Below are 25000 nucleotides of genomic sequence, written 5' to 3' on the forward strand. Positions count from 1 at the left end.
AAGGATATTCTGAAACTCGAACAGCTAGAGCAGCAGCAGCAGAGGCAGCGATCTCAACAGCACCAATCTCGCCATCTGGACCCGCTACAGATCCAACACCTGTCCCACACCCAACAACACTTAGTACACCCGGACTCGACCCAGCAACAGCAGACCCAGTCCCAGCACTTCCAGGCGCCACCGTCCTGTATGCTTGATTCAGCGGTCGACAGCCCTCCGTTCTCGGACGGGGAAGACAACATGGCTTACCTGAGTTCTCTGGCGGCCCAGGACGGGCATGGAGAGGCCAGTCTGTCCCCGGAGATGTTCGTCCATCCCGGGATGGGTCACCTGATCGACCCGAAGCTGGAGGTAGACCTGGAGGATCAGGAAAACAGTGAGTTGAATAATAAGATGATTATTTTGATATTTTTGTTCTGCTGAAATGATGTATGAACAAAGGGACACAAAGCGTCGCTTTGAATAAAATACCTGATACAGCCTCTCAATATACACACTCATGATCGTTTGCATCGACGGTATATATACAACCAGAAAATGTAAGGATAAAGCAATACATTATTGCGGAAGGTGACAATGTGTCTTATAAAGTGTCTTGGTTTTAGGCTAAATGTTGGGCGCAGGAGTTTCGTGAGTGTGTTGTGATTTCAAAAGACACAAACGAGGTCTGTTATAATTCGACAAAAACTAAATTTTAATCCCAAATGGGGCCTGGAGATTGTTAAATAATTCAATAACCTCGTCTTTAAATATCTGACTTTTTGAACGTTTTACAAATAAAACATTAATTTAGGTAGGCAGGAGAATAAATATCTCAACGGGTATAAATATGTTTTCATTATGCTATTGTCTTTATTCTAAGGGCTGCATAGACTGATAAAATAGTTGAAATCATGACATACAAATGTTATTGGACTATAACTCATTTATAACCAACAGAATAGCATGAATGTAATAACCAATATAATAGCTTGAATGTAAATATGTCTTTAAAATAAAGGACACAGAGTAGGCCTAGCCTGAAACCAAGTGAAAGTAAACGTTGTGGAAGAATTGATGTCTTTGGTTTTGATTTATGGTCATAACTTTAGACAGTATTTCTCACAATATTGCGCTTTTGTTTCTTTTACTTCATTTATCTAAACTCATTTATCTAAACTCATTTATCTAAACTCATTTATCTAAACTCATTTATCTAAACTCATTTATCTAAACTCATTTATCTAAACTCATTTATCTAAACTAATTTATCTAAACTCATTTATCTAAACTCATTTATCTAAACTCATTTATCTAAACTCATTTATCTAAACTCATTTATCTAAACTCATTTATCTAAACTCATTTATCGTGAAGTATACACGTTTTGAATAGTTTGGACGTTTTACTGTCACGGTTCTCACAAGGTAGGACTATACTGACTGACAAAAGAATTATACATTCATGTCAGTAAAACGAAATGAGTTAGCTATACAAATTCAAATAAGTTACATTATGAAATATATTTCCCAGAATATTTTGTATTTTTATAGGCTACTTTAATAAAACTATATTCCTATTTTCAGAGTAGCCTACAAAATATTTATGCTCATATCTTGACACCACAGAGAGCTGTGGCGTGGTGTCCAAGCCGCTGGAGGGTGAGGACATCGGCCAGGGGGACTCGGATCGGCCGGCCAAGCAGAGAACCAGACGGAAACCCCGGGTCCTCTTCTCCCAAGCCCAGGTGTTCGAGTTAGAGCGACGCTTCAAGCAGCAGCGGTACCTGTCCGCTCCTGAACGAGAACACCTGGCGAGCACTCTCAAACTCACCTCCACACAGGTCAAAATCTGGTTCCAGAACCGACGGTACAAGTGTAAACGGCAGCGGCAGGACAAGTCCCTAGAGCTGGCAGGACACCACCACCCTCCCCCGCCAAGACGAGTCGCGGTGCCGGTCCTGGTCCGGGATGGGAAGCCCTGTCTGGGCGGGACTCAGAACTACAATGCTCCGTACGGGTCGAACCCCTATAGTTACAACGGATACCAGGCCTACACGTACAACAACCCGGCATACAACAGCAATTACAGCTGTACTTACACCAGTATCCCTACTCTCCCCCCAACCACCACGGCTAACCCCTTCATGGCCATGAACTTGGGGAACATTGGGGGGCTTAGCGCCTCTCCACAGCCCCAAACGCACCAAGGGACAGCGGTCACGACATGTCAGGGCTCACTGCAAGGGATCCGGGCCTGGTAGCCCCACTCCGGTTACACCTTGGATAAAACCAGAGTATTGTTTTACACCCACACCGGTGACATTAATCGAATCCTCTCATGCCGTTTTTGAAAGGGTTCTTCCCATTTTTAAAATAAAGGGAGTTATTTCTCTGCAGTATTTCGGAAACAGTGTTGTTTTTATGTAGTTATTGGCCTTCGTGTCTGCCTGGTGGGGTGGCTGTCGTTGGATTAAGACTGAAAAGGTGCAAATTCAACATGTTTACTCCACTCTCGGTGACGGTCATCAGAAAGAAGCTGTGCGTAACGGTTGAAATGGATTTATGACCAACAATGGTCGCATTTTATTTGAAAGACCAACTATCCAGTTAACGTTGGATATATAGGATAGGCCTAGTCACGAGACTAGACGTTTGATAATTGTGATATACGGACTAAGGGTGGTCTAGTTACTTGTAAGCATGTGCTTAAAAGGATGTCAGTATTATTCAACACTGATGGCCTATAGGTGACGTTCCCAATCTACTGTTCTCAAGGATTTGCTTGATATTTCTAATGTTTCTTTAGCCACGATGACATGAGAAGTGAAAGAGAGTGTTTGATTGTTTTCAAGCTTATGTAATTCATTGACATTTATTTGATTAATTCCATTTTCTCATTTAAAAAAGTCCTGGAATGGCAGAAATTGAAATGGAATCCAACCTTGGGCTCTGAACACAACTAACACCATTTTATAAAATCTCATAACTTGCTTTCGAAAACGAATAAATTCCATATTTTGCTACTTTGCGCAAACTTTCCACGGTCCATTACATTCTTTGTGAGGCTCTTGAGAGTTTTCTATGGTGGGATCCTAATTCTCCCACTGTGCGTGTGCGTGAGAGAGAGAGCGAGCGAGCGAGATGAATAGGCTAACTTCCCGTTATCTACAAGTTGTTCTAATTTGTCAAGATGTCTGATATTATTGAAATATCACCTGCTTTTCGATGCGCCTTTAATTACGAGTATATAAAATGGGGATAGAAATAAGCAATAATGTTACAACATGCTGGATAAGAATAATCTCTGCAAATCACATTCATCACATTTTCAAAAAGCCACATCTAAAGTAGAAAGACGACTGACAATGAATAGACTACATTGAGGCATGAATGGCCTCTTGGCAAGATACGACATGGATATCAAGACAAGAAAAGGCTCAGTCTCTCTCTTTAGACACAATTCCACTCAACCGGTGCACAATATTTCAATGAAAGCTGTGCATTCAAAATGTCCTATTCCCGCAATAGCAGGTAAACGTAATGCAATTGTAGCCTACTTATTCGAACACATGAAAATAGCTTTTTTAGTGCTAGTCTGATTCAGGTTGTTAGCCACAGCTTTGTTATAAAATCTTGCCATTTGGAAATGTGTCGCGCCCGGAAGGCGGTTGGAGAAGGCCAGGCAACAGGCACACTCGAATTAATTGTGCGGGTGCCAGTCTGTGTGAAAAGAGGAAGTTACTCTCCATTTGAGGCGCTTTAAGGACGCGATTAGCAACCTAAAATACCCTGAAAGAAGCAGCTCGAGCGGGGCTGGAGAGGCCGAATAATAGGCCTTATTGGATTCCTGGACAAAAGGTGTATGGTAGGCTGGCCCGGACACTCAGCAAAGACAAAAGAACCCAAGAGCTGAGAGATTGACGTCCTAATATTCCAAATTGAGGCACAGGCAGTGCGTTATTTTAACTGGCTGCGCTATACTGCGATTGGGATAGGGGAAAAAAGTGTTCACTTTTGTTCGCTTTTGGGGAGGTTTTTGTTCCCGAAGAAAGGGCCTCTGATTGGGGCGGAGAGGGAGAGCCCCAGCCGGGGCAGCAGGGCTGGAGGTTAGGCAGCGGGGGGCGGCTGTGTGAATGAACGGTTATTATTGCTACAAGTTTCACCATTTCTGTCTATCTGCGGGAAAATGGAGGACAAGGAGCAGAGAGAATTCAAGGAGGAGAAGAAGCATGGCGGCCTGATTATGAGAAATGGGGCATTGCGTATTGAGAAAATAATATTTTTACAGAATATAAATATAATCCATAGGTATTTGATCTTTCTTATATCAATTTTGAAACATGTCGAGAATAGCAGATGTTGATAGCCTGGGCTATTTGAAATAGCCTACCATAGGCTATAGACTCAATGTCAGTCATTCAATACACACTGAACATTTTATTATTATATCTAAGAAACTTGATAAATCTAATTCATTAAAAGATTAACATATCAGCCCACTTGGACTGCAGTGAGTAGACAATATGATGTTTAATTTTCCTACTATGTGACCATCTGAATTCACTATTCCTTATGGGCGGCTCAAACCTGTCATCATGACCTTTTGTAACAGCCAAACGTTTTGGATAAACGTTTTATTTAAAACAAAAATTGTGCATACTTTTTCCGTTCACGTTAGCCTACAATTGTTCAATTTCTCATATTTTAATCATGACAGACAGAGCTAGCCTCTGGCGGCAATGCCGTTGTCCCGGCTCTGTGGGAAACCGTCAGGCTCACGCATACCACAGTGGGCAGATCTGCAGAGCGCGAGGAGAGAGGAAGTGGAAATTAGACAGACACGCGAGCAGGGGTTCAGGCCAAAGACATTATCCAGACGAGGAGCAGCCGTCATCACAAGGCCTTGTCGATGAGCGCCATAAATACTGGCCTGGGGAGAATCTCTGAGGATAACTCCCAAATGGCACCCTATTCCTTGTTCAGTCCAATATTTTACATGGGCCTTGGACAAAAGTAATGGACTAGGCGATATAGGGAATAAGGTGTATTTTAGGACGCACAATGGGGGATAATCTCTTATTACTAAACAGCTAAACTAGAGCATCAGATGAACACACTAAATACGTCCCAAATTGCACCATATTCCCTTAACACTACTTTTGACCAGGGCCCATAGGGCATTATATTGGAAATAGAGTTCCATTTGGGACGTATCCGCTGTTACAGGGACTGGGAAAGGAAGGATCACTGTTGGCCTAGCTTAAGTGAGCTCCCCGTGGGAAAGCGTCAGAGCGCGAGAATAGTTGAAGAGTTGTCATGCAGCATAATCTTCCGGGGACATATGTTGAAGGGAGGAGAGGGGAGAGGCTCCTATACTCGACACAAATAGAGCATGATTTCAGATAAACGCTGGACCTCTTGGACGGGTTTGGTTAAAACAGGGACTAGCGATGGGCCTACGATACATTCTTAAAACGTTGGTCTATAGGCTACAAAGTATATATATTTTTTAAATGTAACCTTTATTTAACTAGGTAAGTCAGTGAAGAACAAATTCGCATTTACAATGACGGCCATACACCGGCCAAATCCAGAAGACGCTGGGCCAATTGTGCGCCGCCCTCTAATAATAGTATAATACTAATAATACATAATAGTTATTGGTAATATTGTTATTAGGCCTTTATTAGTATATATTGTTACTATTGAACAACAGTGTTGCAATAATAGGTTATTAGAAGCAGTTGTAAAATCACAAGCAATCATGCAGGGTTCATGCGCTACAGACCACAAGAACAGTTCAACTGAATAATTCAACGGGAACTTTTGGTTTGAAGACAGGATTTTGACTCCAAATAGCCACTTGTTGTAGAATTATTTTCCCAAGCTCTCTGACAACTCTCATCCTCCTTTGCTTAATTTGTTTTTCGTCTTTCCCTTATCCCTCAGAGTCGCAAGAGATGCTCCCTCCACAACCACATACTCAACCAGTTCGCCCCTCCGGCGTGTACCTCTTCGGCTATATTTGTCTAGATCGAAATAATCAAATAAATCCTGATGGTTTGGAACGACTCGACTACTGTATTATCCTATCGGGGGCTCTATATCGGAACCATGCTCTCCCTAATCTCCTGTTGGGCCCAAAACAGATTTAAACCAATCAGGACTCGCCTAGTGTTCTTGCGCTACTAATGGGGATTAATTGAGACGTTAAAAAAAAGGAGGCCTCGAGCTTGTCACCCCACTGATAAGCAACGTTCTAGACTAGAGTCTAGCTGGCGTTCTCACTCCACCGCTGCTTCAGGAGTAGAGCCATAGAGCATACCTGCTGTCACAGTGCGGGACCAGCCACTTGATGTATGTAAATAGATTTGGAGACAGCATGGCGTCGCCTCAGGACGCTAGCAGCCTCGTCGCTGGCTGCAGCAGAGTTTACGTTTCTGATTTGCATCAGTTTTAGAATCAGCCAGGACACCCATGACACAAGCCAGTATTTGACGTCCATGCAGGTATGAGGACGTCGGGAGATGACGTTGAAACCGCAACACTAGGGGCAACAGTGAGCGCTGTTACCTTCAAGTAGGTTTCGCTAGGCGTTATGGGATGGGAATGACGGGCGGCTGTGTAAGCGTCTGCCTCTGATTCCAAAGAATGCAAGTTTGAATCCAGCAATAGAAAGTTGTTTTTGATATTTTTGTTTTAAGCCTATCCCAAACCTTAACCCTTAGCCTAACCATTCGGATGAACGTCTAATTCTAACGTGAGACTGTGAGAGCTGGTAGTTTAGAATACCCAATTGTGGTGTGAGGCTCTCAAATTCAAAGGACCAGGGCAAGCTGCAGCTTGCTGTGTTGGAGTGACATGGAACTTAGATAAAGAGAAGCGATGACCACGAGGAAGAACAACACAAATAGGCAAATTCAAGATTCTAATCGATTCTCCATGAGTGGAATGGGAAGGTTAATTTAGCCTTATGTCAATACAATAAAACAATAATTACCCAAATGTTTGTGTTTTTGATTTGACATCAACACCCATGGAAAAATACCAGAAAAGGATGGTTTCAATTAGGCTATTGACACACTTGCAATTTGGTCAAGCTTAAAGCAGCCAATGCTTAAATGTGATTTTTATGGATTAATATTTTTTATTTTACGCCATTCATATATTTGTGTAATTATGCTATTATTCTTAAAATATTTTCTGACATTGTGACACACACGCAAACAGTTTGATTATGCGGTTCTCTCTACACATGACCCACAACTCTTTACACTAAACCTAACCACAACCGCATCCGGAGCCGTTTGTGTGTTTTCCTCTCAGATGGCAGATTAAGACCTATTCAACACTTATTAGTCATTATTTCTCTTTAAATCTACACAGCTGTGTGTGTGTGTGTGTGTGTGTCGAAATGTCAGAAAATACTTAAGAATAAATAAGAATAAACAAATATGCATGCTTAAAATAAGAAAAACACAAAAAGATGCATGAAATCTAAGAGTTTACGCAACATTACAATAAACAATAGTTGATAGGCACACAAATAATTACAAAGAGAGATTGGTTCCAGAAAGGTTCGGGCCAAATTCTCTGAATTGGACCGTCTTTGGACAAAAGGTGTCCGATTGGGTGTCACTTATTAAGATCAGTTCTGACCAGAAGAGAACTGTACGGAAACTAGAGTCTTTCAGAGTGAAAGAGAAGTGGATAGGGCCTTGGCCTTTGGTTTTGAAGAGAACGGGTGAAACAACACGCCCTAAGGAGGGCCTGGCACCCTATTCCCTATATTGTAGCCAGGGCTCTCATCAAAAGTAGTGCACAATATTTGGAATAGGGTGTAATTTGGGACGCATCACAGCCCTTGCTGATGCGGGTTGAAGACACATGACACCGCCTCCAGTTGTTGCTTTACAGTACCGCGTTTGGTTTGATTAATCGCCGGGGCCTTTAGTAACATCTCCGCTAAAGAGAGAGAGAGGTAGTTACAAACAGAACCGCCCGCACCTACTGTACTTACCTGTAAGTGCGGTTACCCCCCCCCCCCCCCCCCCCCCCCCCCCCCCCCACACACACACACACACACTTTCCAAACTGAAGTACGTCATTAGCAGCTGTTAATGACTCGTGCACACTCACACAATATAGCTCTCTTCCTTGCTTCGTCAACATCGAAATAACATAGCCATGTTTTCACCAAGACGTGCCCAAACAGCGCGCGCGCAATCTTAACTGGGATAGGAGGAAGAGGGGCAGGGAAGGAAGGAAGAAAGAAAGAATCAACTGCTGTCATCACATTCCCCAAGCAGAGAAGACATGTTAGTTAAAGACTGCAGTTAACCATTGGATGGTGTGGGATGTCGGCAGCGCTTAATTTGAGCTGGATCCTGTCGGAACAGGACCTGGCATTTCTCGGTTTTGGACGGTTTCGTTCCGGTGCCTCTTTATTGCATGACCTTTTTTCTCTCTCACATTATGCAATGTCACAATGATAATAAAAGCTATCAAAAAGTTCATTCGAGTTGCCTCTTCGTTAATTCTCAGTTTGTCAGTGTCAAAGTAGCCTGTCATTTCGATCATATGGTGCTTTCAAGACAACTGGGAAAAACGAGGTCAAATCATTATGTCAGTGATCTTCAGGTTGGAAGTCGGATCTCTAGAAAGAGGCCTGGATTCCAGACTTGGAATTCCGAATTTGCCCAGTCGGTGCTAGTTTTATTTCGAGTTCCCAGTAGTCTTGAATGCACTGGAGTCGTAAGTATGAGTTCCAAGTTGTTTTGAACGCAGCATTAAAAAAGATTATGCCAAAGTATTCAGTCATGTAAAAGGACGTAGAATTGCATGAAATGCGTTTATAAAAGGCAAACATTTTCCCGGACCCTAGTCCACTAAACATTTTCCCGGACCCTAGTCCACTAAACATTTTCCCGGACCCTAGTCCACTAAACATTTTCCCGAACCCTAGTCCACTAAACATTTTCCCGGACCCTAGTCCACTAAACATTTTCCCGAACCCTAGTCCACTAAACATTTTCCCGAACCCTAGTCCACTAAACATTTTCCCGAACCCTAGTCCACTAAACATTTTCCCGGACCCTAGTCCACTAAACATTTTCCCGGACCCTAGTCCACTAAACATTTTCCCGAACCCTAGTCCACTAAACATTTTCCCGAACCCTAGTCCACTAAACATTTTCCCGGACCCTAGTCCACTAAACATTTTCCCGGACCCTAGTCCACTAAACATTTTCCCGGACCCTAGTCCACTAAACATTTTCCCGAACCCTAGTCCACTAAACATTTTCCCGGACCCTAGTCCACTAAACATTTTCCCGGACCCTAGTCCACTAAACAGTTTCCCGGACCCTAGTCCACTAAACAGTTTCCCGGACCCTAGTCCACTAAACATTTTCCCGGACCCTAGTCCACTAAACATTTTCCCGGACCCTAGTCCACTAAACATTTTCCCGAACCCTAGTCCACTAAACATTTTCCCGGACCCTAGTCCACTAAACATTTTCCCGGACCCTAGTCCACTAAACAGTTTCCCGGACCCTAGTCCACTAAACAGTTTCCCGGACCCTAGTCCACTAAACATTTTCCCGGACCCTAGTCCACTAAACATTTTCCCGGACCCTAGTCCACTAAACATTTTCCCGAACCCTAGTCCACTAAACATTTTCCCGGACCCTAGTCCACTAAACATTTTCCCGAACCCTAGTCCACTAAACATTTTCCCGGACCCTAGTCCACTAAACATTTTCCCGGACCCTAGTCCACTAAACATTTTCCCGGACCCTAGTCCACTAAACAGTTTCCCGGACCCTAGTCCACTAAACAGTTTCCCGGACCCTAGTCCACTAAACATTTTCCCGGACCCTAGTCCACTAAACATTTTCCCGGACCCTAGTCCACTAAACATTTTCCCGAACCCTAGTCCACTAAACATTTTCCCGGACCCTAGTCCACTAAACATTTTCCCGGACCCTAGTCCACTAAACAGTTTCCCGGACCCTAGTCCACTAAACAGTTTCCCGGACCCTAGTCCACTAAACATTTTCCCGGACCCTAGTCCACTAAACATTTTCCCGGACCCTAGTCCACTAAACATTTTCCCGAACCCTAGTCCACTAAACATTTTCCCGGACCCTAGTCCACTAAACATTTTCCCGAACCCTAGTCCACTAAACATTTTCCCGGACCCTAGTCCACTAAACATTTTCCCGGACCCTAGTCCACTAAACATTTTCCCCATGTGTGCAACTTCTGTAATGCCTCAACACCACTGCTCTGTGCCACTACAAAAATGTAGTGATATGCATGCAATGTTTTATTATTATAAAAGAGATTTGTTTCTCATGCGTCCCGGTAACTCAGAGCTCCCCAGATCACCCCTCTCTCGCACTCACTTTTTATTCCTGTACCTCATGATTTACAAATTAAGCACTGGATGTCGGTTGTGTAGGCGGTTATGGCATGATGCAACATATATGGCTGGCTGGACAACGGACTAAAGTAGAGGTCTATATTATAGGCCGTTAAATATGGGCACTATGGTTTACAGACAGTCTCAGACATCCGAACAGCTGAACATTTTCGTTTTCTTCTCCTTGCCAAGTTTGTCATCCAAGTTTTACTGTTTCTTGTGCTGGGAACCAGGCTTTGGCGCGGGTGCGGACCTCCAACCGGGCCGAGGATAGGTCGTTCATCAGCCGCAAACATCTAAATATTTATCCCCTCTCTGATCTAGGCCTTACACGATAACCACCCAATGCTACTTTCTAGGTCAAAACAGACCTCGTTTCTGGGAAATTTCGGTGGGAATCATTCATCCAGACCTGACCAACACAACTGTCATCGTTTACATGCGCGAGGCTAACAATAACATTGTATTATTGTTACGTGGCAACCGATTAGCACCCCAGCCTGGCTGAATCACACAGGACACTTAAACCCACCCCAAAATAAAACATACAAATGTTGTAGTCTATTTTAAAGCTTTTTTTGTGACACTTAACTATTCTTGCCAAATTGAAGCCATGGGACTACAAGGATCTATGTGCGCAAAGCATAGTTCTGATATATTGAGCATTACACGTTTTCACATCCCAGATCTCAGAACGGTTTTGTTATTCTTTTATAACCCATTAATAGCATCACCTTAAAAGGTAGGCTACCTAAAATGCAGAGTATCAAAATCCTAAAACATTTGTAAATCTGTTTTTTTTAGGGGGGTGCAATCGCAGATAGAACCGTATGGCTCTGAAATGTCAACCTGGGTTCAGCCATGAGGTTCTGTCTGGCCCAGAATGTACAAATTCTTTCAATAGAGAAGTAGGCTACATACTTTTCATGATTAAATAAAGATCTTCTTTCTAATCGCAACATCAAATATATTAATTAATGTTCATCACACATTTGCTAAAGCGATAGTTCCCTAACATGACAAATACACTATATCCTATGGAGAACTAGCAACAATGCTAAAGCTTAGCTCTGGATGAGTAAACTGATGTAGTATTCTGGTCTCTGACACCCAAAGTCAGTAAACTACGTGCTAGTTATCAATAAAATGTGGTAAGATGTTGTAATTTTAGTGAAATAACCCTTCCATGGAGGTTTTCGTATTAATATAAAACAAGACAAAAACAACAATGTCTTTCCCAAGGGCCTTAAACATGCTCTAAGGCAGGGTTTCTCAAAGTCGGTCCTGAGGCCCCCCCCCCATGGGTGCACGTTTTGGTTTATGCCCCAACACGACTCAGCTGACTCAAACAATCAAAGCTTGATGATGAGTTGGTTATTTGAATCAGTTGTGTAGTGCTGGGGCAAAAACCAAAACATGCATCTAAGGGAGGCCCCAGGACCACGTTTAGGAAACACTGCTCTAAGGCACCTGTATTTGTTTCTACCATAAACAGCTTACGTTATGGACATTCTTCTGAAAAAGTGGTGAAAAAGTAAAAAGGTTTAATTTAAAAAGAGGACCAGAACCCACAATATAAATAATCAAGGATATGGGACTATAACGTTCTATCTGCAAAATGTATGGTTTTGAGATGAGCGTTTTTAAAGTGATGTTTTTCACGCCTCAATAAGTATACTGAACCAAACTATAAATGCAACATGCAACAATTTCAAAGATTTTACTGTGTTACAGTTCATATAAGGAGATCAGTCAATTGAAATAAATTCATTAGGCCCTAATTAATGCATTTCACATGACTGGGCAGGGGCGCAGCCATAGGCCCACCCACTGAGGAGCCAGGCATAGCCAATCAGAATGAGTTTTTCCTCACAAAAGGTCTTTATCACAGACAGAAATAGTCCGTTTCATCAGCTGTCCGGGTGGCTGGTCTCAGATGATCCCGCAGGTGAAGAGGTCCATTGCTGGTGTGGATACACGTGGTGTGTGGTTGTGAGGCCGGTTAGACGGCTTGTGGTAGAGAAACTAACAATTCTGGTGGACATTCCTGCAGTCAGCATGCCAATTGAAACTGCACAGTGGTCTTTTATTGTCCCCAGCACAAGGTGCACCTGTGTAATGATCGTACTGAATAATCAGCTTCTTGATATGCCACATCTGTCAGGTGGATGGATTATCTTAGCAAAGGGGAAATGCTCACTAACAGGGATGTAAACAAATTTGTGCACAAAATTAGAGAAATAAGCTCTTTGTGTGTATGGAACATTTCTGGGATCTTTTATTTCAGCTCATGAAACATAGGAACAAGACTTTACATGTTCCATTTATATTTTTGTTCAGTGTATATAACACACACACACACACACACACACACACACACACACACACACACACACACACACACACACACACACACACACACACAAAGTATTGAGACCCTTTGAATATTTCCACATTTTGTTACATTACAGCCTTAATCTAAAATTGATTAAATTGTTTTTTCCCTCTTCATCAGTCTACACACAATACCCCATAATGACACAGCAAAAACATCCTCCAGATGTGACACTTGGCATTCAGGTCAAAAAGTTCAATCTTGGTTTCATCAGACCAGATAATCTTGTTTCTCATGGTCAGAGTCCTTTAGGTGCCTTTTGGCAAACTCCAAGCGGGCTACTGAGGAGTGACTTCCATCTGGCCATTCTATAATAAAGGCCTGATTGGTGGAGTGCTGCAGAGATGGTTGTCTTTCTGGAAGGTTCTCCCATCTCCAAAGATGAACTCTGGAGCTCTGTCAGAGTGACCATCGGGTTCTCGGTCACCTCCCTGACAAAGGCCCTCCTCCCCCAATTACTAAGTTTGGCCGTGCGGCCAGCTCTAGGAAGAGTCTTGGTGGTTCAAAACTTCTTCCATTTAAGAATGATGGAGGCCACTGTTTTATATGTGCCTCGACACAATCCTTTCTCGGAGCTCTGCTGGCAATTCCCTGGACCTCATGTCTTGGTTTTTGCTTTGACATGCAGTGTCAACTGTGGGACCTTATATAGACAGGTTTGAGCCTTTCCAAATCATGTCCAATCAATTGAATTTACCACAGGTGGACTCCAATCAAGTTTCAGAAACATCTCAAGGATGATGAATGGAAACAGGATGCACCTGAGATCAATTTCAAATCTCATAGTAAAGGGGCTGAATACTTATGTAAATAAGGTATTTGTTTTTAATTTTCAAAACATTTCTAAAATGTCTAAACGCCTGTTTTCTCTTTGTCATTATGGGGTATTGTGTGTGGTTTGATGAGGAAAACATTATTTAATCAACTTTAGAGTAAGGCTGTATTTGAACATGTGGAAAAAGAGAACGGGTCTGAATACCTTCCGAATGAACTGTATATAACCCTACATATAACTATCTCTGATTGTCAACCCAGCAGTGTGATTGGATTACAGACATAACCTGCAGGCACAACGTTATGGTGTTTGCCCAGATAGAACGTTAAAAACAATTCTTTATAAACATACTTAAAAAAAAATAATAATCTGACATCTCACATGTAAAGGACCACCTAAAGAGCAACTATGTGAATTAGATATTTTCTTACCAAAATGTCAGAACCTTATAGTCCTAAGTAAAGAATTGCTGTGTGTTTGGTTCAAATGAGAAACACCCTTTGAATGAAAACCATCTGAGTAATAAACTGTTTATTATGCTTCAGCCCTATTCCATCAGGACTAACCAGCAGCTGGTTAAATCTGGTCTGTTCTATGGCTTATGTTCAGACTCCGGCCTAGAGGGCCTGTCTCTGTTCAGCTTGTACACTCCTTGCCACTCCTGTCATTTGCCAAAGACAGGAGAGGCATGCTAGCTAAAAAGACCTTGGCAAAAGCCTTGGTAAACGCCTTAAGGGAAGTGCACAAAAATAAGGAGTATGACTAAATCACTAAGTCTTTTTGCTTAGACCTATTTCACCAATGTTGTCCATCTAACAGGGTCGGGGTCAATTCCATTTCAATTCAGAATGAAACAAATTCCAATTCCACATTTTCCATATTAAAGAGCTTTGAGCAGAACCGAAATGTCAGTGTATTACTGAATTGACTGGAATTTAAATGGATTTGACCCCAACCCTGATATCCTAGTAATTTTATCCTAACCTAATGCAATGGATGATATAGGCTAGGCCCCACATGCTATTGTAACATGGTATACCTCGGGCTGTCGTCTCTCTGGGTGCAACTCAGAACCAGTATGACAGTGGATAGCCTAAACATTCATCATTCTCTGTGTATTTCCAGGAGATATTATGCTCGTGTAAAACACACAAGTAACTGCCAAAGTAAAGGAAACAATATGATGAAGTGTGTTAATAGGGCATTGGGCCACCATGAGCCATCAGAACATCTTCAGTGCGCCTTGGCATAGATTCTACAAGTGTAGGGGACGCGACAGTTCTTCCACCAGAAATACCATCATTTGGTATTTTTTTGTTGGTGGTGGAAAATGCTGTCTCAGAATCTCCCATAAGTATTGAATTGGGTTGAGATCTGGTGAATGACACACACACACACACACACACACACACACTTTAAATCACCTATGCTCCTTTGAGACCCCTCTTACAAATCACTAAAATCTCTTCTAGTCATGGCAGACAAAATAATGGTCAACTGGGTAGTTTTCTACATGACCCTAAGCATGATGGGATGTTAATTGCTTAATTAACTCATATTCACTTTCTATCTCTCATGTACTTCAATGTTTCCTTAATTTAGGCAGTTACCTGTATATCATAGGGGTGCGGATACAGCTGACACACGCCATATTACCAAACTTAATTATGACGGATGTTATTTACACACCATCCACTCAAGGCTATGATTAGGTTATTATCCCGCATCCCAAATGACCCGACAGAGTGCACTACTTTTGACTAGAGCCCTATAGGCCCTGGTCAAAAGTAGTGCACTAAATAGGGAATAGGGTGCAATTTGGACTGCAGCCATTGTCTGTGTGTGTTTCATCTGCCACCAGCGGCATCACTGATGAAAAGGGTTTAGATTTTCATCCCACATTAAAACACCACTGACACACAGTTTAACAAACTATGGACAGGGCTGTATAGGCTGGCTACAGCTGAGGTTATTCTTGAAAATATAGGCCTACGCACACGGGCAGACAGACAGATGACACACAGGGTTTGTGAGGAGGAGGGGTAGGGATGGAAGAGGGGTAAGGATTGAGGAGAGTTAGGGACGAGCAATACAAGCCACCTTAGTATACAAAGTGCAGGGGCAATACTTTCTACGACAAAATAAAAAGGTACAGACTGCAGCTTTAACATGCACTTTTCCAGTGTTTTACTGTTAAAATAAGACATTTCTCACAGAACATTTTCAGGAAAAAAAGAGACAAGACACATGGTAATGGATAATTTCTCTCCAGCACGTGGGGGCAGCAGTCCCAAGAGAAGACCCTGCTTCTGCGAGGCGCTGCCCATTAGCCACTATTTATTTACAATTCACAAAGTAATACAGGAAGAAGTTTCTCTTTCAATACAGATCAATCCTCTTCTCTAGCTTTTCCTCATTTTCATCACATCAAATTCACCCATCCTGCGTTCTTTCAGTCTTTGGTTTCCACTCCCAAACATGGCATACGGCAGGAAACACTCATTCAGTTCTCTTTTCTCTCAGCAACTCCTTTAAAGGGGAAGTTCAGTATTTTAGGAGCTAGCGGTTGGCTGACGTTTGTAGCGGTTGTTTAAAAAGCCCTGAAGCATTGATACGTTTCTTCTGGCCCATAGACTACTTTCAGGATGAGAAACCATCTGACAAAGTTGTAAAATAGTGAACTTCCCCTTTAAGTTAACTGTTAACATATTCAAAACGTTGTTCGCTACTTGTGTATTCAGTATGTTGTAGTATGTTGTTTCTACCTATAGGTTCTATAGGGTGCCGTTCTGGGTGGCAGTTTCTACCTATAGGTTCTATAGGGTGCAGTTCTGGGTGGCAGTTTCTACCTATAGGTTCTATAGGGTGCCGTTCTGGGTGGCAGTTTCTACCTATAGGTTCTATAGGGTGCCGTTCTGGGTGGCAGTTTCTACCTATAGGTTCTACCGGGTGCCGTTCTGGGTGGCAGTTGGTTAGTCTATATGAGGGGGATATCCTGCCAAGTAATCTATTACAAGGATCCAAAATTGCCCTAACTTCCCCAAAATGCCAGGTTTTCCAACAGGTCATTTGTTGGGGATTCAGGATGCCCTGCTTTTCCCCCTAATGATTACAGGAACATTCCTGGATAAACTGAGAATTTTGAAAAGTTCCCAGAATTTTTCAACCATATTAATGAAGAAACCTATATATTAAATCTTCATTTATCTGGTCGGTTCCAGAACACTTGGCTGAAACTCTACTCCTTTACAGATAGAATGAGTTGATCTAGGATAAGAGTAGTCCTACTCACACGTGTTCTTCTCTGTGATCACATGGCTTCAGAAATGAAGGTTCGAGTCCAGCAGGACTTTGTATTTGTGCGTTTGAGTCATGGCGGCTGATTCGAAGGCCGTGTGTACGTAGTAAATGTTGCTAAAAGTTACCATAGGATAAGTAACCACGTGTATAAGTTACTATGTAAATGATTAGTTACCATAGGATAAGTAACTACATGTATGTAAGTTACTATTTAAAGGATTAGTCACCACACATAACTGTAAATGACTATAAGTGCTAGAAAGTGGTGCGTGGTCAAAAGGTTCCGTCCCAAATAGCACCGTATTCCCTATATAGTGCACTACTTTTGACCAGATCCATATGAGCCGTGATCAAAAGTAGTACACTATATAGGGGCCAAGATGCCATTTGGGACACTACACGCACTCTCAAGGGAAAGGCCTTCTGCTCCCTGTGGGTCCTGGCCAAAAGTAGTGCACTATAAAGGGGAATAGGGTGCCATCTGAAACAAAGCCCATAAATCTCAACAGTCTGGTAGACTAGAGGTGTAGCACACCCTCCTACCATCCTCAGAGGTGCTGTCCCAAATGCCACATTATTCTCTATATGGTGATCTAGCGCTTTGCACTCCGTGATCTAGCGCTTTGCACTCAGTGATCTAGCGCTTTGCACTCAGTGATCTAGCGCTTTGCACTCAGTGATCTAGCGCTTTGCACTCAGTGATCTAGCGCTTTGCACTCAGTGATCTAGCGCTTTGCACTCAGTGATCTAGCGCTTTGCACTCAGTGATCTAGCGCTTTGCACTCAGTGATCTAGCGCTTTGCACTCAGTGATCTAGCGCTTTGCACTCAGTGATCTAGCGCTTTGCACTCAGTGATCTAGCGCTTTGCACTCCTATTTGATTTATTTCTCTCTTCCTCATTCAGTCAGTCACATCCACACAGTCAACACCACTGTCTTGATCAACTCCAATGGGTTAAGTTGAACATTTCAAGTCAAAATACTCATATTCCTCAATGTCTACATACAGGCGGAGAAATACATTAACACAAGCCCAGTCACTATCTCAAAGATGGAAAAGGCAGTTATTGTTTTAAATAGCGTTGCATGAAACAATTTCTGGTGAATTTAATTCCCATTTCAGAATGCTAGACGAGTGGTAGTCCAGTGGTAGTCGTGACTATAGATATATCCTTAATGCTAAATCCACTGACTGCAGTCATCATCCAATACAGAGGTCTTCACTTGGTCTACGTCCCCATGACCTCACCTTCCTCCCAAAGTGTGCCCTTGTTCACTTCCCTTCACTGGTTTGAAAGGAAATGACTGGTATAAGAAACACGGTGGAAACTAGCCCATTCCTCCACCAACCTAATACTATTAGATTAGTGGGAAGTAGTGAACGAGTGCACATTTGCAGGAGAAAGTAGATATTATTGGGACTCTTTTAGATCTGTCCATAAAGTCAATGGAGGAGGGAGGTCGAGACTCAAAGCCCCCTAGTGGTTATAGTAGGGAAATGCAGAAATATCATTCTAATATATACAGTAACTGGACAGTTTATTAGGTACATCACCTCATTCACCAAAATGGATCGCTCCTACAGACAGTGAGTAGCGTGGCTGTGGCTTGCTATTTAAAGCAGGCAGACAGGCATTCAGTTACTGTTCCATTGAAAGCTAGAATGGGCAAAACGAGTGACCTAAGCGACGTTGAGCGTGGTATGATTGTTGGTGCCAGGTAGGCCAGATCCAGTATCTCAGAAACGTCTGCCCTCCTGGGCTTTTCACACAAGACAGTCTAGGGTTTACTGAGAATGGCGCGACAAACAAAACACGTCCAGTCAGTGGCAGTCCCGTGGGCGAAAACAGCTTGTTGATGAGAGAGGTCAAAGGAGAGGGGCAAGAATGGTGCAAGATAACAGGCAAGCCTCAAACAGACACATAACGGAGCAGTACAACAGTGGTGTGCAGAACATCATCTCAGAACACACAACTTGTCGGTCCTTGTCACTGATGGGCTATTGCAGCAGACGACCACACCGGGTTCCACTCCTAGCTAAAAACAACAGGAAGCAGCTCCAGCGGGCACAAGATCACCAACACTGGACAATTTAGGAATGGAACAACATCGCCTGGTCTGACAAATCCCGGTTCCTGTTGCGTCAAGCTGATGGCAGAGTCAGAATTTGGCGTATGCAGCATGAGTCCATGGACTCATCCTGCCTGGTGTCACTGGTACAGGCTGGTGGCGGTGGTGTACTGGTGTGGGGAATGTTTCCTGGCACACCTTAGGTCCCTAGATACCAATTGAGAAAATAACTTTTCCGACACCTTGTAGAATCCATGCCCCAAAGAATTCAGTCTGTTCTGGAGGCAAAGGGAGTCCGACCCGGTACTAGATGGGTGTACCAAATAAACTGGCCAGTGAGTGTATATTTGAATTAAAGTGCCATGTACAGTATGTCTATAATAAACTATGTGAAAGATGGGGACTTGTTCTCTTATGTGAGAGGATAAGAGGAGGTCAGGTGTAGATGGGACACAGCTTTTGGCAACAAAAAACAAAACTTCACTTTTGCTAACCTTAACCTAATTCTCCTGAACTGCTACGACAATTCTCCTAACCTGCTGAGTAAGTTCTAAACCTGCTGTGTAAGGTGAATTTGGACAAAAGCTGTATCTCTTCTAGTCAAAAATACTAGGGGGGGCTTTTATTTCCTGGTTAGTTTAGAAGGTCAGAGGTCAAATGGTTAGAGGTGGGGTTACTGTGGGGTGGTTATAGAGTTAGATAGAGGGGGAACTTGGCCCAAAGATAGGAGCTGAGCCCTCTAGTACATATCTATGGGGGTGGGTTCCTTGGGGACATTTTGAATGAAGGTCTTCCTTCCCTCTCTACTTCTCTCCGTCTCGGTGGTGCAGCCTTCTCTCGTACTGGCGCTTGGTGATGACGTATTTGAAGAACTCGTAGACGGACCAGCTGATGGCGGTGGAGGGCATCTGATAGATGATCCTGGCCTGGACGCCCTTAAAGAACGCCGACCCACCCCCCATCCTGTACACAGTCCGGAACGCCTCCCCTAACCCCGAGATGTGGCGCCCCCCAGTGGCAGACGCCGTCCCTACACTCGCTCCAACCCCCAGCGCTCCAGGGACCTCAGCATGGACCGCTAGGGCCTCCTGGGTGTTGAGGAGGGTCTTACAGACATCAAGCGGGGTGGTGGCGGCGGCAGCAATGGCCCCGGCAAGCGCCCCGGAGATGACGTGAGAGGAGGGGTTGTACTGTCTGTGGGGGTTGAGCAGCTCCTGGAGGTACTCGTAGGTCATGAAGTGGAGAGCCTGGAAGGGGACGTTCATGGTCAGCTGGGTGGTATAGGAGCGGTAGAAGGCCCCGGGGCCCTCACGCCTCCAGATGGAGCCCACGCAGTCAGACACGCCTCGGTACGGGGAGTTGTACATCTGCATACGCTGCTTCACCACTAGAGGGGAGAGAGAGACGGTTTAGAAGAAAAAAAAAACAGATGTTGAAAACACACTGGAGCTTTTCAAGTACACAACCAGACAGAGAGGAAGGTCAGCCTAGAGGAGGAAAAGGGAGAGGAGAGGAAGGTCAGCCTAGAGGAAAAGGAAGGTCAGCCTAGAGGAAAAGGAAGGTCAGCCTAGAGGAAAAGGAAGATCAGCCTAGAGGAAAATGAAGGTCAGCCTAGAGGAAAAGGAAGGTCAACCTAGAGGAAAAGGAAGATCAGCCTAGAAGAAAAGGAAGTTCAGCCTAGAGGAAAAGGAAGATCAGCCTAGAGGAAAAGGAAGATCAGCCTAGAGGAAAAGGAAGATCAGCCTAGAAGAAAAGGAAGATCAGCCTAGAGGAAAATGAAGATCAGCCTAGAGGAAAAGGAAGATCAGCCTAGAGGAAAAGGAAGATCAGCCTAGAGGAAAAGGAAGATCAGCCTAGAGGAAAAGGAAGGTCAGCCTAGAAGAAAAGGAAGGTCAGCCTAGAGGAAAAGGAAGGTCAGCCTAGAAGAAAAGGAAGGTCAGCCTAGAAGAAAAGGAAGATCAGCCTAGAGGAAAAGGAAGATCAGCCTAGAGGAAAAGGAAGATCCGCCTAGAGGAAAAGGAAGATCAGCCTAGAGGAAAAGGGAGAGGAGAGGAAGGTCAGCCTAGAGGAAGGTCAGCCTAGAGGAAAAGGGAGAGGAAGAAAGAACAGGTGATGGCAGGACAGAGAAGAAAATAATAGTTGAAAGGAGAAGAGTAGCACATCTAGTCAAAACAGAGATATTAGGCTTTAATGAGGGATACAGTTGGGACACACCATCAAGGGATTCCCCATTGCAGCCAATCAGAATGAGATGAAACCAGTCTCTAAATGAAATGCTACTTAGGAAAGTAAAAGGAAATGGGGCTTATGGAATTCAGAACACCAGAAAGTTCAAAGCGTCCAATCCCGTCCCTAGTGACCCAGCCGGTGGACCAATGGCACAGCTGGCTGGTACACCTGGGCCCGGTCAGGTTGCTATGGAAACACCAATCACCATGGCCAGATGTGTGTGAGCCAGCGGATGTTAATGCTATAGAGCTATACACTTGAGGGAGCAGGATGTAAACACACACCTGCAAACCGGTCGACTAATGACACTCACAGATGTGTGTTCCGATGCCCCTTTAGTTAGATGATGCTAACCCTCAACACTGATCTAAGGCCAGTTTTACTTTTCCTGCCCTCAAGGTCAAGGATAGGATATGACTCATGTAAGCTGATCCTATATCTGTGCCTACTAGCAACTTCTACCCAGGTGCTGCTCCTAATGGGCACCCGCAGTCCAGTCTCAGAGCTCCCCCTAGTGTCCTGTAGCAGTATATAAAGAGTTGTGCTATAAATATTCAGACAGAGAAGGGATTACTGTTCTATTAATGTATCAGGGAGTCTGACGCTGCAGATATCTACAGTGTGTATCAGGGAGTCTGACGCTGCAGATATCTACAGTGTGTATCAGGGAGTCTGACGCTGCAGATATCTACAGTGTGTATCAGGGAGTCTGACGCTGCAGATATCTAGTGTGTATCAGGGAGGCACCAGAACATCACATCCATCATTTATTAGGTCCTCAAATCAGCTTTCTGAATTACCCTAGAAGCACCAGAACATCACATTCATCAACATTTTGAAGATTGCTCCACAAATGAGGTGCAAAATAAGTAAAAGCTGATCTACCTAACTCTGTAGAGACCACAGTAGTTCCCAGAGTGAACCATCCCTGAGACGGTGAGGTAACACATGTCTCACGTTTAGTGAAGATGTTCGGTACAGCGGGGACGTTTTGTAACGGGGCTTTAGAAATGAATAAACATAGCAATGTATCAACCTACGTGACATCAGCAGACTGCAGTGATGAGCACTGAAATGGTCCCCCATAATAAAACACAGTGATGAGTACTGAAATGGTCCCCCATAATAAAACACAGTGATGAGCACTGAAATGGTCCCCCGTAATAAAACACAGTGATGAGTACTGAAATGGTCCCCCATAATAAAACACAGTGATGAGTACTGAAATGGTCCCCCGTAATAAAACACAGTGATGAGTACTGAAATGGTCCCCCATAATAAAACACAGTGATGAGTACTGAAATGGTCCCCCATAATAAAACACAGTGATGAGTACTGAAATGGTCACCCATAATAAAACACAGTGATGAGCACTGAAATGGTCCCCCGTAATAAAACACAGTGATGAGCACTGAAATGGTCCCCCATAATAAAACACAGTGATGAGCACTGAAATGGTCCCCCATAATAAAACACAGTGATGAGCACTGAAATGGTCCCCCGTAATAAAACACAGTGATGAGTACTGAAATGGTCCCCCATAATAAAACACAGTGATGAGTACTGAAATGGTCCCCCATAATAAAACACAGTGATGAGCACTGAAATGGTCCCCCATAATAAAACACAGTGATGAGCACTGAAATGGTCCCCCATAATAAAACACAGTGATGAGCACTGAAATGGTCCCCCATAATAAAACACAGTGATGAGCACTGAAATGGTCCCCCATAATAAAACACAGTGATGAGCACTGAAATGGTCCCCCATAATAAAACACAGTGATGAGCACTGAAATGGTCCCCCATAATAAAACACAGTGATGAGCACTGAAATGGTCCCCCATAATAAAACACAGTGATGAGCACTGAAATGGTCCCCCATAATAAAACACAGTGATGAGCACTGAAATGGTCATCCATAATAAAACACAGTGATGAGTACTGAAATGGTCACCCATAATAAAACACAGTGATGAGCACTGATATGGTCACCCTTAATAAAACACAGTGATGAGCACTGAAATGGTCCCCCATAATAAAACACAGTGATGAGTACTGAAATGGTCCCCCATAATAAAACACAGTGATGAGCACTGATATGGTCACCCTTAATAAAACACAGTGATGAGTACTGAAATGGTCCCCCATAATAAAACACAGTGATGAGCACTGAAATGGTCACCCATAATAAAACACAGTGATGAGCACTGAAATGGTCCCCCATAATAAAACACAGTGATGAGCACTGAAATGGTCCCCCATAATAAAACACAGTGATGAGCACTGAAATGGTCACCCATAATAAAACACAGTGATGAGCACTGAAATGGTCCCCCGTAATAAAACAGTGATGAGCACTGAAATGGTCCCCCATAATAAAACACAGTGATGAGCACTGAAATGGTCACCCATAATAAAACACAGTGATGAGCACTGAAATGGTCCCCCGTAATAAAACAGTGATGAGCACTGAAATGGTCCCCCATAATAAAACACAGTGATGAGCACTGAAATGGTCCCCCATAATAAAACACAGTGATGAGCACTGAAATGGTCCCCCATAATAAAACACAGTGCACTATGACCCGCGGCACCTAACGGCTTTAATGAAGTGGCAGCTGCGTTCATACAGATGATGTCACCGTAGTCTACGGCCAATAGGAACGTCAACTGAATGACCAGCGTTCTGCTATTTAGCGAGAGGCAGGACCTATTTCTACAGAAGACCATTTTTAATTCTCAGCTTTTTACCAACTTATCAATACGCTTTTGAAAAAGACCGCTTTTCATCTATCCAGACGCCCAGATATTTGTAAGCAGGGACACAATCAATATGGACGCCATCCAAAATACATGCTTAAGTCAGAGCTATTTTTACATGTGCTCCAGAGAACAACATGTGCTTAGTTTGACCTGCATTCAATACTAATTTCAGGTCAGTAAAGTTTCTGTTATACAATGAAGGCAGACTGTAGTTCAGATGCCTATTCAACCGTAGGGAATAATCACATAAACAACTGTATTACCGGCATACAAGTGCAGGTTACAGTGTTTTTTACAGACACCTCGATACTGTTAATGTAAACAGTACAAAGTACAGCACCCAGAATCCACCCCCGCGGGACACCTTTTGTAGTATCCAGGAAACCTGATACACATTGAGTTCTATCTGTTAAGTCATTTTAAACCAGTTACATGCAGGCTGGTCCAGACCAATTGAGGAAAGACACAGAATTGGCAGTGAGTGATCAACAGTATTGGAAGCCTTTGAAAAGGTCAATGAAGAGGGCAACACAATGTTGCCTTCTAGCCATAGTTAACCACATCAAGGAGAGATGCAGCAGAGATAGTGCTATGACCTGGTCTAAAACCCAACGGATGTACATTTACAATACATTTCTGTAGCTGAAAATGAATCAAGGATTCTAATAGTTTAGCAAGACAGTTCAGAAATAGCGCAATCATTATTTAGGTCACAAGGACATTATTCTGGTGACATGATGATCGATGCTTGGCTGCAGTTTGTGACAATTTAAAATAATCTTGCTCTTTTGTCCAAAATCATCTCATCATCTAGGCTAGAGCCCTGCACGGGTATGAATCATTTTAAGAACAAGCCCTACCCTACCCAGGCCCGCTGGCTTCTGCCAAAAGTAAGGCCCGGCCTGGCCCTGCCCGAAATCAGAAATAACTGTTAGTTAATCCATAAACTGCTCCTCTGTCTGTCATTCGCTCCCTGCGCACAGCTCGCTCTGCACGCCGAGTATCCATAGCAACGGCTCAGCTTGGGCTGCTCTGCTCAGTAAAGAGACATGCACACAC

The 25000-nt window shown here is 43.4% G+C and overlaps 2 protein-coding genes across 3 annotated transcripts in view; one reads left to right on the forward strand and one right to left on the reverse strand.

Moving 5' to 3' along the window:
* LOC139423743 (homeobox protein Nkx-2.5-like) overlaps positions 1 to 3015 on the forward strand; it is a 7766-nt gene extending 4751 nt beyond the window's left edge. Inside the window, exons 2-3 of one of the 2 annotated variants that reach the window (XM_071175364.1) lie at positions 25 to 376; positions 1608 to 3015. In XM_071175364.1, coding sequence (XP_071031465.1) covers positions 25 to 376; positions 1608 to 2242 — 987 coding nt within the window. In that variant the 3' untranslated portion in view covers positions 2243 to 3015. Of the gene's footprint in view, positions 377 to 1607 lie in introns of both variants that reach the window. The other variant, XM_071175363.1, reaches the window with a different exon arrangement.
* Positions 3016 to 16510: 13495 nt separating this feature from the next.
* LOC139424366 (mitoferrin-2-like) overlaps positions 16511 to 25000 on the reverse strand; it is an 18133-nt gene continuing 9643 nt past the window's right edge. The window contains exon 4 of the mRNA XM_071176113.1: positions 16511 to 20334. Within this exon, the coding sequence (XP_071032214.1) occupies positions 19751 to 20334 (584 nt within the window). The 3' untranslated portion in view covers positions 16511 to 19750. The remainder of the gene's footprint in view (positions 20335 to 25000) is intronic.

This window comes from Oncorhynchus clarkii, chromosome 13, assembly GCF_045791955.1.
Source record: "Oncorhynchus clarkii lewisi isolate Uvic-CL-2024 chromosome 13, UVic_Ocla_1.0, whole genome shotgun sequence".
Classification (NCBI taxonomy): Eukaryota; Metazoa; Chordata; class Actinopteri; order Salmoniformes; family Salmonidae; genus Oncorhynchus; species Oncorhynchus clarkii.